Here is a 17,583-nt window from a genome sequence, read left to right as displayed (position 1 = left end):
TTTCGTATTTTTATCAAACATCGTTTAAAAACTGTTGAATGTGAACAACTTTACAAATATTCTAAACATGGGTCTGTTGTACTATCCGAATTTGGGTTTAAAGATTAGCACTAATTAGTTAATCATACAAAAACCAGGAATAGAAGGAAGTTCGTCGTTGGAAAAAACTATGTAAGAGAAAAAGACAACCAAAGGAGTGATATAATATTTGCTTGTTGAATTGTATAGCGCAAACCTATACGAGGGCTATCTGTCCTTAATTTAGCAGCTTGAGACTAGAGGGAAGTCAGCTAGTCATCACCACCCACTCTTTTACTGACGAATAGTGGGATTGGCTGTAACTTTATAACGCCCTCACGGTTCAAATGACGAGCATATCTGGTGTAATGGAGATTCTAACCCACCACCATCAGATTACGAGTGGAGCGTCCTAACCACTTGGCCTTATTTGCTGAGCAAGAATATAATTTTTTATTTTAGAACGGTTTTGAGGTCAAACAAGTTTGTAATTAACTATTTATCATAAAATAATCGTATTAGATATGGTAGATATGCGAATGAAATACCATTATAGTCCGCAAAGTGGTTATATTTTTGTTGAAAATATAAATGGTATCCACAAGTAGTCATTTATTAATTAAAATTATGAAATCTTTGTGTACTTTTAGGAACTCCCAGTTTATCCCTCGAGAAGAAAGGTCCACCTTTTGAAAGCGCTCGGGTTATATGGTTTTTATTAATTTCTATTAAGACTTTTTGAGTGTTTCTTATTATTTGTACTTTTAAATATTTTTATAATTATTTTATTCAAGAGATGTCGCCACAGGCTAATAATTCTAAAGCTGAATGTTCGTCGTTGTTGAAAAACTTAGTCTATTGAACAAATTGCAGTTAATAACGCACCAATCAGACATTTTTCTTTAGATCCAATGGAAGTGAGTTGCTAAGGTAACTGTTACTGGAAATTATTATAAACGTATAGAAAAAGTAGATTTCCTAAACTGCAAGTCATCGTCACGTCCTGTTTCACTCTTTCAACAACAACCAAATTCAACCACAGCCCGATGGCTTATAACAGATAACCCATAGTGTAACTTTGCTTTTAACAACAAAATCAATCACAAAACTTGAGATGTGTTTAATAAACAGATTTATACATACAAAGCAAATAATATACATTGTCACATTTTACTAAACATAAACATTTTTTTTAATTTAACTGTATAAAACCTATTTACATATTAAACCAATGAACAATAACATAATTTAAGAAAAAAACAAAAGAATGTGAAGAAACCTTAACGCCCATATGATACATTACACCGAGGGTAACGTCTTTGTTTGTTTTTTTTCAGATATTTATGAAATATCAATCGTAAATTACACTGGAGCAGACTGAGTTCGAAGCTTCAATAGGCTCCAGTTGAAGCCAGTCGTGCCGTCTGGACCCTTAGGAAACCTAATTACACCAGCAGGGATCAGTAGCCGAGAATTATGGGTAGGAATAGAGTATCCCCTTTCTCTGCCTTGCGTCAGTCGCCGTTGGACCCAAGGGTTACTCATGGGTTTTAATGAATCAGAATGGCTGTTGGACGTTGGGCAGTCTAAGGGATTGCTGGTATTTTGAGAAGTTATGGGTCTCTTAGAAACCCTAGGATTTCTAGTAAAACTGTTGCAACAAGAGTTTGGTCCTTGGTTCCATTTTTCGCAAGTTGAAGGAGGCTTTGGGCTTGCAGATAATCTGTTTGATTCTATACGCGATTGTCCTTCGATTGAGCAGCCATTACCTATAGGAGTTCCTCCTTTTCTGAGCTGACCCACATGAGCCTGTCGTTTTCCCTTCTTCCTTTTCTTTAGTTCGTTTTCTTTGTTTTTATTTTCATCTGCTGAAACAAGTGGAATGACCTGCATTGACCTCCAGTCACTACTTTTGGAAAAAAATTCATTTGATGCACGACATGCGCTCTCACGGTTCTCGAACTCGACCAGGGCACAAACACTAGAACCTATTTCTGAATGTTTATAAAGAAATGTCTTTATATCCGACGGTATAGCTTTACTCGGATGAAGAATTCTGATAAGGGTAATAATTCCATATTCAGAAAATAGTTCTGCAATTTTTTCTACTGTTGGCTTTTCAAAAGGGAATTTAAATGCAATTACAGTTCTAGATGGCGGTGTCTCGTCGTAATGTGGTAATGGATCTTTTCGCCGAACTTTGGTGCCTTCTTCGTTTATTTCTAAATCTTTTGAATACCTTAAACTGTGAGCAACGACTCTCCAGTTCTTCGTGAAACTCTTAACTTTTCGAAAAGAGGCAATAAGCTTCAAACTTACATATCCCTGTTTGTTACGTCGGACATGTTTCAACAGAAAGGGATCTTTCAGAAGGTTTGCATTAGAAAAGTAGTACTCTACTTGTCGTATGATGTTTTCCACCACGACTTTGTCGGGTTGGAGGAAATCATCTTCATTCGTTGGACATTCTATTCTAAAATCCAAATTACTCACGTTAGTTGGACATTCTATTGCAGAATCCAAATCATCCACATTTGTTGGACATTCTATTCCAGAGTCCAAATCATCCACATTCGTTGGACATTCTATTCCAGAATCCTTTTCCCAGTCGCTGTCAGTACCCCCTTTGCAACAGTTCGGAGAATTCCTGTTTTGTTCATTACTTGAAGACCTACAGCCATAGCCTTCGACATCTCGGTCGTTGAGCAGGTCTTCGGGTAAAAAATAGCCTTCACTTTCCGAATCTTTTGCTTGGTCACAAACCAGCAGTGTAAAAAAACATTTCTGCGTGGCCGCTGTATTTAACATATTTACACCAGTACGGGCGTTTAAAATCATAATTTAAAGTTTTAACCTTCGGACGCTATCTTCTACCTCTCGTATTCACAGAGGACAAGTAAAAACGTATTCGCTTGCTAGTTTCTGGACGTTATTTATAATCACACACGTCCTATGGAATTTCACGGTGTCGCGTGGTGTTACTGTCTTTGGTGATTGGCCCAAAGTCTTGTGGCATCACGTGTGTGAGAGGCTGGTCTAGGATATGAGCTGTTACCTAAAACGGATGTGGAAATCGACCAAAATATTACTGAAGACGGTAAGCTATGTTCAGCTCGGTATTATCTCTTAATGAATAAAAACAACAACAAACTACATACAGTTTACTGAACAACATTTACTATGAAGATAGGTCACACTGAAGATGCGCCTAATCCAGTTTCTACGTCACAGGAGGAAAAGGGTTGGTGGTATGATTGTCCCGTGACACTAGAGTAATAGGATGAACAAGTGGCGAAAGTTCGATAACAAATAACAGTAAAGGTGGTTATTATAAACAGAACCTTAAACAGACACACGATTAATTATTTTTACATAAATTTACCTATATTTGTATGCTCGAGAAGAAATACTTGTTTGTGTATTAAATTAAACGAACCAACAATAATTTCTGTATTACATTCGTGGCAGTAATATCTGTGTGTTAAACTGAGGGAAAACAACAACTGTTTGTATATTAAACTCAAGGCAGAAACAGCTGTTTGTGTATTAGAAGCTTGATTAGACCTCTGTGACGTGTGGCAACAAATGTGATAATACATTAACATCTGGTTACAAATTTGTTAGTAAATTAACGTTTGTTTGTTTATGTGTTATCCGTCCCTAATTTAGCAGTGTGAAACTAGAGGGAAGGCAGCTAGTTTTCACCACCCACCGCCAACTCTTTTGGGCTACTCTTTTATTAACGAATAGTGGGATTGACTAAACATTATAACGCCACCGCGGCTGAAAGAGTGAGCATGTTTGGTGGAACGAGGATTCGAACCCGCGACCCTCAGATTGCGAATCGAGTGCCACCTGGCTATGCCGCGCCGTAAATTAACGTCTGTTTACAAATGTATTAATATATTAACGTTTGGCTACAGATTGCTAATATATTAACGCCTGGTTATAAATTGTTAATGTATTATCGCCTGGTCACAAATGTGTTAATAAATTACCACTTTTACCAAGAAATCATTTCAAAACGAGATTAAGTGATAGAAATACTCTTTAATGAATGATTTATTCTTTAGTTCAGTTCTCTCTGTGTGTAAATTATATACGTCCATGTTGTGCAGAATTTTTTCTTCGCCGTGTCACGTCACTGATCTCAAAGGAATAATATCTTAAGTATGTGTTGAGAGTGTTTTTCAATCTACTGTTCTATATCACAGCCGGTCCTGATATCTGAATCTACGTTTATTGCATTAGGTACGACGAAAAGTAATGCCTGATTGACGAAATAAACCGACTTGACTTCAGGTAAATGTTTTTGTTTGTTTTGAATTTCGCGCAAAGCTACACGAGGGCTATCTGCGCTAGCCGTCCCTAATTTAGCAGTGTAAGACTGGAGGGAAGGCAGCTAATCATCACCAGCCACTGCTAACTCCTGGGCTACTCTTTTACCAACGAATAGTGGGGTTAACCGTCACATTATAACGCCCTCACGGCTGAAAGGACGACTTCAGGTAAATACTGATAACAGTCGAAACATCCATCAAGTGGAAACACAACAGTAATTCACTGATTACTTAAATTTGGAAAATGAGATAATGACTACAATATATGTAACAAACATCTTTCTGTCACCATCAGAGTGTTGTTAATACAAATACAATTACACATTGATTTATTCTCTACGAACTATGACACTGTCTCCTCCTTTACCTATTCATGCATGAATAATAATACTCATTAACATTTGACAGAAACAAGCAACATTTTGGTAAAAATATAAGAAAAAACGAATTTTGCGCTTCAGATATGTGTATATATCATACTGTAATGAAACTATTACTTATATGATACTAGAAAAAAAAACCTTTTACTATGCGACATGCAACCCCCAACTTTGCGAAATTTTCCTCTGTGTACATGCAGATTTGCAATATGGGTCACGATTTTCCCGTTTCGTCTCCGTTTCCCCTCACAGAGAGCGTTATTTTTCTCCATCCTCAGAGTGCATACATGACGTCAAAAATTCGTCACACGCGGATCTAATGCACTAACGCCTTGATTAGTCAGCCAGTATATTTAAACAACGTTTCGCCTTTGTACCTTTCTCTGGTTTAATATACGCAACTGTTTGGTATAAGAACAGTCGTTAGATAAACGTCATATGAACGCTAAAGAAGTCGCAAAGGCGAAATATTAGTTAAAATAATTTTATATATGTATGTATATCTGGAATGTAAACAAAGTTTTTCTGAACTTTTCTACCAAATTACAAATTAAGTAATTGCAAATTTTTATGGACAACAAAAGAAGCTACCTATACAGATCAGAACTAAAAATTAACCCAGTAATTAATACACTGAAGTCTGTGCTGTAAAACTGCGACCCTTTAGTTGGTGTTGTAGGTACGGTATACGAGTGACGGTCCAATTTGACTATTTTATTAGAGTAGTTCAAGAATTGGCGGAGGGTGCTTATCGAATCCTTCAATGTCAGGGACAGCAAGCCCTCATTTAGTTTTATTTGATTATCCGAAACAAAGAGATCTTATTGTTATTCAAAAGGAATGTTTAAAACAGAATATTATTGAACTGAAGTTCTAGAATGATGTGTTTGTTGTCGTGTTTTCGCCATATTCAACGCACACTTAACCTGTTGCTATTATTGGTAAATATATAGAGTAATCGTTATATGCATGCGACATTTTTGTTCTATTGTGCATAACTGGTGCAGCGTGTAGTTAATTATAACTGACAAGGTTATATTTAATACGTTTATTCTATCTCTGACGCAGAAGGTATTTACAAAAATCATTCTATGTTAACTTTGAATTTACATTTCTCGTTATCACTCGCATGACTGCAGTGTCAAACATAAACAAAAATCACGCCACGTTCGTTTTATCAGCTAGTACCTGTAATTATTTTCACATGAGATCATTCTTCTCAGTGTCTTATCAGGGTGGTATGACCTTTTACAAACCAATCGTATTTCAAATAAGCGAAGAACTTTCATTGTCTCGTACAGTTGAGTTCAAGTGTCATTTATGTCCTTCAGTGATTAAGAATTGTTTTCTGGATAAAATGTGAAACACGAGATCTCCGAGTTAACTTGAAAAGAAATAACTGAACTAAATGTTGGGAGTGCTTGCAAATGAGAACATATGCACCATTCATACGTTCATCTGAGTAAATGTGTCGAGTCAGGCTTCCATTACTGTTTCTGGTGGATAGGACAACTAAGGATGCACATAAACATGTTTCTTAGCATGACAATAGCGTGCGGGTGGTCAGCTTTGGTAGGATAAAAACGTCTTAACGACTACTAGGTTCAAAGAGATCAGCAGGGAAAAATCATTCCTGATTCATGTCCTACACAACCCCTCGCCTCACCCTTAAACTTCCTGATCTGATACGTGTACCACAACAACTGCCGATATTTTCTGCCGTTGGATCAGTAACTATTTGGTAAATCACGAGTTATTTGACAATTTACATGAGAAATTATAACCTTAAAACTACAAACCCCATTGAAACTTGTGAGCACATTTTTATATTCACCATTAATATGAAAATAAAACTTACAGGCTCAAGTGTGTGTGTGTTTGTTTTATAGCCAAGCCACATCGAGCTATCTGCTGAGCCCACAGAGGGGAATCGAACCCCTGATTTTAGCGTTGCAAATCCGTAGACTTACCGATGAACTGGCGGGGGGCACAGCCTGAAGTACAAATATTCTAGCAATCCGTGTCTTGATTAACTTTCAAATGATTCTTGGAAGTACGGCTCATTTCCGTTCTACAGTGTGACAAGAACGGGAAATTTAGATTAAAAAGGAGTTTTAAGATTTCAAGGAAAGCAACGTTCGGTATTGATAAATTAAACATAAGATACGAAGATAGGTCGATTAACAACAACAACAACAAAAAAGTTAAATGGATGGAATTGAAAACTGAAAACACAAAAATCTATTTAGATAATAACCATTAAGAAAGGTTTCGGGTAAAAATATATAATTTAAAACACATATGAGAATATAATATATATTTCTAAAACGAATTAATTTATGGCCTACAATCACTGATTCCAGAATCTAATCTTTCCACAAGATGGAACAGTATTTGAAGTATCAATCAAGTAGACATCTTTCCTTTCATTTGTTAATAAAAGGATTTTAATTTTGTGAGAATCAAAATATTTAATATAACATTAATGCTGTTTGAAGTGTTGGCCAATAAAATGTTTTTAAACGCTAATAGAAAATATGTTATATATATGTACGTTTGTGAGTACCTACCACTACTAAGGAACCAACCTATAGGTGTTGCAGTCGTCGTTTAGACTATTAGGCGTTATTAGTATTTTAAAACTTAGGCCTACGCAGGTAAGATAGTAAAATCAGTCATAAGTTATTCATTGAGATAATTTTAATATCTTTATTCAAACAAAATAAGATTTAAGTTACTGAGCAGCTTAAGTTGCATAGCATGAAGAAGAAAAATAAGTGTATTACAATACGCTGTTTTCTCCAAACCTAACAAACAGAAGCACTGAAAACCCTAAACGCAACAGAGTGATCAAAGTTAAGCCTAATCTAAGTTAGGCTTATATTTTTGTGTGAAAATAGGATCGAAAATGTAAATAAGACTATGTAACAAAAGTAGAAACAAGTACAATATTAGTTGACAAATTAATAAAAATTAACAATAAATAAATGTGATTGTTGCTATCAAATACTAAAACTGCATTTTTAATATAAGCCTATGGTCTATGTATGATATTGCATTCTTAGCTTTAGGCTAACAAATAATGTATAGCGACTATTTTTGACTGAGTGAAACGTTCGACTATTTGAATTAGTTTCACTTTAGTTTAGTAATGATAAGTCGTACCTAAAACCCATGTCGATCATTGGTATGCCTATCTTTAAACCTTATTAATTAAATGTATTTATTGTATACAATAATTCTATTTTTACCCTGTGTTTAACATTGCGTGACATGTAACCTTCTTTGAGTTTTATTGATATAAACTGATTATTGTTTTCAGACTTTGATCCTTCCACGTGGAAAATTGCACAGTTATTACTTCACAGAGTTCAGGTAGGAAAAACATGGAAATATTACAGATATTTTATCTCTGTCTTAAAATTATATATACACACATGTAAGGTTAAATCTAACTAAACATTGACCCAACCGAAAAATATTATTTTTATCTATTAACCTTAGACATAACCTTATATATATGTATATATATGATTAGATTGACACATAGTAGTAAGAATTATATTATGAGAATGTGTTTTAAGTAATGAACTAAAATGGTTTCTGTTTATTTGATGTTTATATATAATATTTAATTTTGGTTACTTTTGAAAGTAATTACCCTTACCAACACGTAGGTCTCTAATTCTTTTGTTCTGTTTACAAAAGTGTTCATGCTACTTTAACAGTATTCTTACTTAGGCCCTGCTATTAAATATTAACGTTTATTCCAACCTTCTGCATTAATTAGCTTAAACGAAGGTTCCTAAATGCACATGGTTATCAATACAGATAGAATGTTTAAACTTACGAACACTCAAGAAGTGGCACGTGCTAGTGTGTCGAGCTGAACAAATTCCGCGCGTTCAGCTGGGAGGTGCTGTAATAGTGAATATTACTCCAAACTTTGGGTTATTTTCACTATCATAAGCACTTTTATGTACATATTATATGACATGGCCTGTCAGACTGGTATAATAAGATACCATTACAATAGAAGCATTATACTGAAATATATTTAGGCGCCTCAAATTACTTGTGTTTAATTTACGTTAGGTTTTACTAGAACCTTGTCTTATTATACTGTTAATTTTTTATTCGTCTTGTAGATATTACAATATAGGAAAAACATTTTTTAAAATGTTGTATCAAGAGGTTTAAGGAAATAGTATTGTGATTACAGCTCAAATTCATCCACAAAATGCATTGTACTAACTTGCTTCTAAATAATACTTCTGAGCGAGTATGTCCTAGACATACATAGAGGACGCTCGCAGCGCGTAACCGAGCTACAATTTTTTTTCTTTTTGAAACGTTTTTTATTCTTGATACACTACTGGCCAAAATCTTAAGGGCAATGAACGTAAAGAAAAAAATTGCATTTTGCGTTGTTAGATTCAACCATTTATTTGAGTGGAGCTTCGAAAGATGAAAATAAGAAAAGGGAAAATAAAAATAAAAAAACGTTTTTAGTATTTAATAGGGAAAATGTGAACACTATGAAATTAGTCTAAATACTAGCTGGTCAAACATTTAAGACCATACCAAACAGAAGTCCTAAACAGGGTAGGAAATGCCCAATAAGAGGTCTCAGTAGTGAGTTGCACGGCCGTCAATGCGAATAGCTGCAAACATTCGTTTTGGCATGGTCGATATAAACGTTTGCAGAAGGCTGGCTGGAATGTTATTCCAAGTGGTGAAGATGGCTTCACGAAGATCATGTACTGTTTGGAATTGACGTCTATTTCAGGGTCTTTAAATAAATCTGCAACAGCAGTTTTACTACGCCCAATCTCCCCAGCGATGGAACGTTGAGAGAGACCTTGCTTTTGCAGCTTGACGATTCTGCCAGATTGAAACTCTGTCAACTTTTAAACCTTTGCCATGTTTTTACCCAATGCAACACAGAAGATGTCAGTGGGAGATGTTGACAACACTAATGCTTGAACACAAATGACTAAATTTCGTTACGTGTTCACCGATTAACGCTTCGTTTCAGTACGGTCTTAAACTTTTGACCAGCTGGTATTTAGACTAATTTCAGTGTTCACATTTTCCCTATTAAATGCTAATAAAGTTTTTTATTTTTATTTTCCCTTTTCTTATTTTTATCTTTCGAAGCTCTACTCAAATAAGTGGTTGAATCTAACAACGCAAAATGCATATTTTTTCTTTATGTTCATTGACCTAAAGATTTTGGCCATCAGTGTGTGTATTTATAATATGATTATGACACTGACCCAACTGTTTAGTCCATTCGTACAAAATAACTTATGTAACTAGGATAAACACATTTAGAGAAATGCAGCGCTTGTATCCATGAATATTAGTTAAGGTTTGGTTTAAAACACTCGGCTATTTCTGACATCATAGTTTTCAACGATCTCATAACTGAAAATAGTAAGGATTGCTAAACAGTTTTATAAAACTCAAGAATTTTTTTTAAATTATGTTCTCTATGAAATTACTTTCCCCATTTACAATATCCTTTTTGACTCTATACATCTTACTAGTCTTCAGTATATATCACTAAAGTTACGAGAGGTACAGAAAAAACAAGCAGGTGTGCAGATATTGTGTGTGGTGATGTGAACCATTCCTCACCACAATGAGTCCGTAAGTTAGGCGTGCGACTCGTAATCCGAGGGTCGTGGGTTCGCATCCCGGTCGCGCCATACATGCTCGCCCTTTCAGCCGTGGGGGCGTTATAATGTGATGGTCAATCACATTATTCGTTGGTAAAAGAGTAGCCCCAGAGTTGGCGGTGGGTGGTGATGACTAGCTGCCTTCCCTCTAGTCTTACACTGCTAAATTAGGGGCGGCTACCACAGATAGCCCTCGAGTAGCTTTGTGCGAAATTCAAAAACAAACCGTAAATCAGTCTACTTTATTGATGACTTGATACTGTGTGTTGAAGCATTATAATAATTAGAAACAGAATTTCCCTGCTGTAAAAGTTTATTTACACTTATTACTCTGAAACAAACAGTTTTCTTTGTAATATTCACTCTAATACCAATTGTAGAGTGAATCTTCTCTCACCATAGTATGTACCTAATAAAAAAACATCTTAGGAATGAAAAAACGACACGGGAAAAATAGGTTCCAGGGTGCGAGTTAAAAATATTAAATCAAATCGGTTGTCAAACTTGTAGCTGGAAATACAGCATTGATAATAATTTGACAGAAAATATCCATTTATTTAGCCAGGAACTCGTATGTTTTTTATTCAACTTGGGGCATAATGGTGGGTAAAACAAGATATGTTGCCTAGTTAATAAAGTAATGAATGAATATTTTCTGTCACATTTTACTGATTCATCTTAAAATGTACTTGCTCTTTATTCACGGAACTCAAGTTTATATATTCCTCAGGTTATGTTAATGTAAACCATTTTAGTGTTACTACCGCTGTAGTAAGTCATGTTTATTTTTAATAAATACAAAAAAGAAACTACCCAATATTTAAACTCAAAATACAAACATAAAATAAAATGTTTTAAATTTTAAGGTCTGTTTACAAGATCATTAAATGCGTACTGTATTAAAAAATCCCGAATTTTTTCGGCTTTCTCTACGATATATCAAAAACCGTTTTAACTGAGATTGATTGTACACTTAAGATTGGCGCGACATCTAGTGAACATTTTGATATCTAACGCATATTTCATTGAAAATATTTAAAAATTAAACAAACCTGATTGTGTTTTCTGAACAAACTTCGAACAGGAAGTAATTAAAATGGTGTTTTATTCCAGCTGAACGTATAATGGGAAAGCACGTATACTTTAACGTTCATCCGAAGTTTTAACTTTTAAATCCTTTTAAAAGTTACATTTCTTCTTTCTGATAAATGTTTTTGGTAATTCTAACTTTATATAGTTTGCAGATTGTGGATTCAGTTTTGCTATATTATTAGTAATTCAATTATACAGAACAATTACATTAACCTTTACTACCAATACCAATTAAAACTTATCACTTCCTGAACAATAGTTCAGTTTACGAGTATTTGCTCTTGGACAGAGATTGTTATATTTTGATGCAGAGTGCCTTTTGTATGTTCATTTTTTTTTTTAATTTTGCGCAGAGCTACATGAGGGTTATCAGAGCTAGCCATCCCTAACTTAACAGTGCAAGACTAGAGGAAAAGCAGTTAGTTATCACCACCCACTCTTGGTCCACTCGTTTTCCAATGAATGATGAGATTGACTGTCACATTATAATGCTTGCACAGCTGAAAGGACAAATGTGTTAGTGTGATGGGGATTTGAACCTGTGACCCTTGGATTACAAATCGAGCATCCTTAACCACCTGGCTGTGTCAGGTCAATTACCTTTTATTTCACATTTTTTGTCAACAAATTGACTTCTACTTTTATTATAGAAATTTTAACAAATGCATTGTATATAACACTAGCATATCTACAAACAATTTTCACTCTTGGAGAAATTAGAAGGTATTCCTCTGCACAATTCCTGATACCTGAGTGTTAATGGTCAATGTTTGATGGAATAATATAAAACAAAGTGTCTTTAATACTGGGAAGTACACAGTTCTTTTCTCATACAGTTACATAAAGCAATTACTGTATGTGGATGAAGATTGTGAAATGCAAGTTTATACTCTCAACAGGGTGAAATCTGCAAAGCAGTTTGTCAGTGTATCCCATGTAATCAGTTTGGTAATAACTTGTTTTTTGTTTCGTAAATATAAAATGAAGTGTTCCAACAATAAGCCCCAAGATGATAGAAATAAAGGTTTGCACTAATATGTACAATTATGCAAGTGTGATTAAAATTTACCCATAAAAATGAAATACATACTTTAACTGCGAAACATCACACCTTAGTTTTTAACAAATCTCTCTTACACTTGTATGTGTGTTCTCATCTTCCACACATCTCCATTAATTTACGTTCAATACTACAATATTTGCCATGGTTCATCCAGTAACAAACGTGGTACTCACCACGAGGTTATTACTCAGTCCTCTTTGATTGAGGAGCCAGAATTTTCTATGCATGGAGGTACAGATGTCTTTCAAGAACTTACACAATGAGGCCATATGTGCACCCAGTTCAACAGAAGTTCCTTGATACATATTGTGTTGTTCATTAAAATTATTCAGTCTTCTTTGATATTTTAGTACTCAACACTTCTTTCACAAAAACTGGATCATATTTCACTGAAATACTGATGCCATTACTTGACTGTTGTACACAATCTAGTTCTTGTTACACTGAAATACTAATACCATTAGTTGACTGTTGTACACAATCTAGTTCTTGTTACAGTGAAATACTAATACCATTATTTGACTGTTGTACACAATCTAGTTCTTGTAACAGTGAAATACTAATACCATTACTTGACTGTTGTACACAATCTAGTTCTTGTTACAGTGAAATACTAATACCATTACTTGACTGTTGTACACAATCTAGTCCTTCTTACAGTGAAATACTAATACCATTACTTGACTGTTGTACACAATCTAGTCCTTGTTACAGTGAAATACTAATACCATTACTTGACTGTTGTACACAATCTAGTCCTTGTTACAGTGAAATACTAATACCATCACTTGACTGTTGTACACAATCTAGTCCTTGTTACAGTGAAATACTAATACCATTACTTGACTGTTGTACACAATCTAGTCCTTGTTACAGTGAAATACTAATACCATTACTTGACTGTTGTACACAATCTAGTCCTTGTTACAGTGAAATACTAATACCATTACTTGACTGTTGTACACAATCTAGTTCTTGTTACAATGAAATACTAATACCATTACTTGACTGTTGTACACAATCTAGTTCTTGTTACAATGAAATACTAATACCATTACTTGACTGTTGTACACAATCTAGTTCTTGTTACAATGAAATACTAATACCATTACTTGACTGTTGTACACAATCTAGTTCTTGTTACAATGAAATACTAATACCATTACTTGACTGTTGTACACAATCTAGTTCTTGTTACAGTGAAATACTAATACCATTACTTGACTGTTGTACACAATCTAGTTCTTGTTACAGTGAAATACTAATACCATTACTTGACTGTTGTACACAATCTAGTTCTTGTTACAGTGAAATACTAATACCATTACTTGACTGTTGTACACAATCTAGTTCTTGTTACAGTGAAATACTAATACCATTACTTGACTGTTGTACACAATCTAGTTCTTGTTACAATGAAATACTAATACCATTACTTGACTGTTGTACACAATCTAGTTCTTGTTACAATGAAATACTAATACCATTACTTGACTGTTGTACACAATCTAGTTCTTGTTACAATGAAATACTAATACCATTACTTGACTGTTGTACACAATCTAGTCCTTGTTACAATGAAATACTAATACCATTACTTGACTGTTGTACACTATCTAGTTCTTGTTACAGTGAAATACTAATACCATTACTTGACTGTTGTACACAATCTAGTTCTTGTTACAATGAAATACTAATACCATTACTTGACTGTTGTACACAATCTAGTTCTTGTTACACTGAAATACTAATACCATTACTTGACTGTTGTACACAATCTAGTTCTTGTTACACTGAAATACTAATACCATTATTTGACTGTTGTACACAATCTAGTTCTTGTAACAGTGAAATACTAATACCATTACTTGACTGTTGTACACAATCTAGTTCTTGTTACAGTGAAATACTAATACCATTACTTGACTGTTGTACACAATCTAGTCCTTGTTACACTGAAATACTAATACCATTATTTGACTGTTGTACACAATCTAGTACTTGTAACAGTGAAATACTAATACCATTACTTGACTGTTGTACACAATCTAGTTCTTGTTACAGTGAAATACTAATACCATTACTTGACTGTTGTACACAATCTAGTTCTTGTTACACTGAAATACTAATACCATTATTTGACTGTTGTACACAATCTAGTTCTTGTAACAGTGAAATACTAATACCATTACTTGACTGTTGTACACAATCTAGTTCTTGTTACAATGAAATACTAATACCATTACTTGACTGTTGTACACAATCTAGTTCTTGTTACAATGAAATACTAATACCATTACTTGACTGTTGTACACAATCTAGTCCTTGTTACAATGAAATACTAATACCATTACTTGACTGTTGTACACAATCTAGTTCTTGTTACAGTGAAATACTAATACCATTACTTGACTGTTGTACACAATCTAGTTCTTGTTACAATGAAATACTAATACCATTACTTGACTGTTGTACACAATCTAGTCCTTGTTACAGTGAAATACTAATACCATTACTTGACTGTTGTACACAATCTAGTCCTTGTTACAGTGAAATACTAATACCATTACTTGACTGTTGTACACAATCTAGTCCTTGTTACAGTGAAATACTAATACCATTACTTGACTGTTGTACACAATCTAGTCCTTGTTACAGTGAAATACTAATACCATTACTTGACTGTTGTACACAATCTAGTCCTTGTTACAGTGAAATACTAATACCATTACTTGACTGTTGTACACAATCTAGTTCTTGTTACAGTGAAATACTAATACCATTACTTGACTGTTGTACACAATCTAGTTCTTGTTACAGTGAAATACTAATACCATTACTTGACTGTTGTACACAATCTAGTTCTTGTTACAGTGAAATACTAATACCATTACTTGACTGTTGTACACAATCTAGTTCTTGTTACAGTGAAATACTATACTAATACCATTACTTGACTGTTGTACACAATCTAGTTCTTGTTACAGTGAAATACTAATACCATTACTTGACTGTTGTACACAATCTAGTTCTTGTTACAGTGAAATACTAATACCATTACTTGACTGTTGTACACAATCTAGTTCTTGTTACAGTGAAATACTAATACCATTACTTGACTGTTGTACACAATCTAGTTCTTGTTACAGTGAAATACTAATACCATTACTTGACTGTTGTACACAATCTAGTTCTTGTTACAGTGAAATACTAATACCATTACTTGACTGTTGTACACAATCTAGTTCTTGTTACAGTGAAATACTAATACCATTACTTGACTGTTGTACACAATCTAGTTCTTGTTACAGTGAAATACTAATACCATTACTTGACTGTTGTACACAATCTAGTCCTTGTTACAGTGAAATACTAATACCATTACTTGACTGTTGTACACAATCTAGTCCTTGTTACAGTGAAATACTAATACCATTACTTGACTGTTGTACACAATCTAGTCCTTGTTACAGTGAAATACTAATACCAACTTGACTGTTGTACACAATCTACTTGTTACAGTGAAATACTAATACCATTACTTGACTGTTGTACACAATCTAGTCCTTGTTACAGTGAAATACTAATACCATTACTTGACTGTTGTACACAATCTAGTCTTGTTACAGTGAAATACTAATACCATTACTTGACTGTTGTACACAATCTAGTTCTTGTTACAATGAAATACTAATACCATTACTTGACTGTTGTACACAATCTAGTTCTTGTTACAGTGAAATACTAATACCATTACTTGACTGTTGTACACAATCTAGTTCTTGTTACAGTGAAATACTAATACCATTACTTGACTGTTGTACACAATCTAGTCCTTGTTACAGTGAAATACTAATACCATTACTTGACTGTTGTACACAATCTAGTTACTTGTTACAGTTCTTGTGAAATACTAATACCATTACTTGACTGTTGTACACAATCTAGTTCTTGTTACAGTGAAATACTAATACCATTACTTGACTGTTGTACACAATCTAGTTCTTGTTACAGTGAAATACTAATACCATTACTTGACTGTTGTACACAATCTAGTTCTTGTTACAGTGAAATACTAATACCATTACTTGACTGTTGTACACAATCTAGTTCTTGTTACAGTGAAATACTAATACCATTACTTGACTGTTGTACACAATCTAGTTCTTGTTACAGTGAAATACTAATACCATTACTTGACTGTTTGAAATACACATTACTAGTGTACACTTGTTACAGTGAAATACTAATACCATTACTTGACTGTTGTACACAATCTAGTTCTTGTTACAGTGAAATACTAATACCATTACTTGACTGTTGTACACAATCTAGTTCTTGTTACAGTGAAATACTAATACCATTACTTGACTGTTGTACACAATCTAGTCCTTGTTACAGTGAAATACTAATACCATTACTTGACTGTTGTACACAATCTAGTCTTGTTAGTGAAATACTAATACCATTACTTGACTGTTCTTGTTACAGTGAAATACTAATACCATTACTTGACTGTTGTACACAATCTAGTTCTTGTTACAGTGAAATACTAATACCATTACTTGACTGTTGTACACAATCTAGTTCTTGTTACAGTGAAATACTAATACCATTACTTGACTGTTGTACACAATCTAGTTCTTGTTACAGTGAAATACTAATACCATTACTTGACTGTTGTACACAATCTAGTTCTTGTTACAGTGAAATACTAATACCATTACTTGACTGTTGTCTTGTTACAGTGAAATACTAATACCATTACTTGACTGTTGTACACAATCTACTTGTTACAGTGAAATACTAATACCATTACTTGACTGTTACATCTAGTTCTTGTTACAATACTAATACCATTACTTGACTGTTGTACACAATCTAGTTCTTGTTACAGTGAAATACTAATACCATTACTTGACTGTTGTACACAATCTAGTCCTTGTTACAGTGAAATACTAATACCATTACTTGACTGTTGTACACAATCTAGTTCTTGTTACAGT

General features: G+C 33.9%; 1 protein-coding gene and 1 long non-coding RNA gene across 2 annotated transcripts in view; one reads left to right on the top strand and one right to left on the bottom strand.

Annotated features, from left to right (window-relative positions):
- Positions 1-1,123: 1,123 nt before the first annotated feature.
- On the bottom strand, positions 1,124-2,991 carry LOC143246900 (la-related protein 6-like). The gene has a single exon (XM_076494160.1). The coding sequence runs from the start codon at positions 2,854-2,856 to the stop codon at positions 1,381-1,383; it is 1,476 nt and encodes a 491-aa protein (XP_076350275.1). The 5' UTR covers positions 2,857-2,991; the 3' UTR covers positions 1,124-1,380.
- A 2,979-nt stretch (positions 2,992-5,970) lies between these two features.
- The window catches only part of LOC143246904 (uncharacterized), a 75,754-nt gene continuing 64,141 nt past the window's right edge, over positions 5,971-17,583 (top strand). The window contains exons 1-2 of the long non-coding RNA XR_013026227.1: positions 5,971-6,479; positions 8,061-8,113. This is a non-coding gene — a long non-coding RNA (uncharacterized LOC143246904). The remainder of the gene's footprint in view (positions 6,480-8,060; positions 8,114-17,583) is intronic.

This window comes from Tachypleus tridentatus, chromosome 3 (assembly GCF_004210375.1).
Source record: "Tachypleus tridentatus isolate NWPU-2018 chromosome 3, ASM421037v1, whole genome shotgun sequence".
Taxonomy (NCBI): domain Eukaryota; kingdom Metazoa; phylum Arthropoda; class Merostomata; order Xiphosura; family Limulidae; genus Tachypleus; species Tachypleus tridentatus.
The sequence above is the reverse complement of the archived record's forward strand: the minus strand, read 5'-3'. Positions and strand labels throughout refer to the sequence as shown.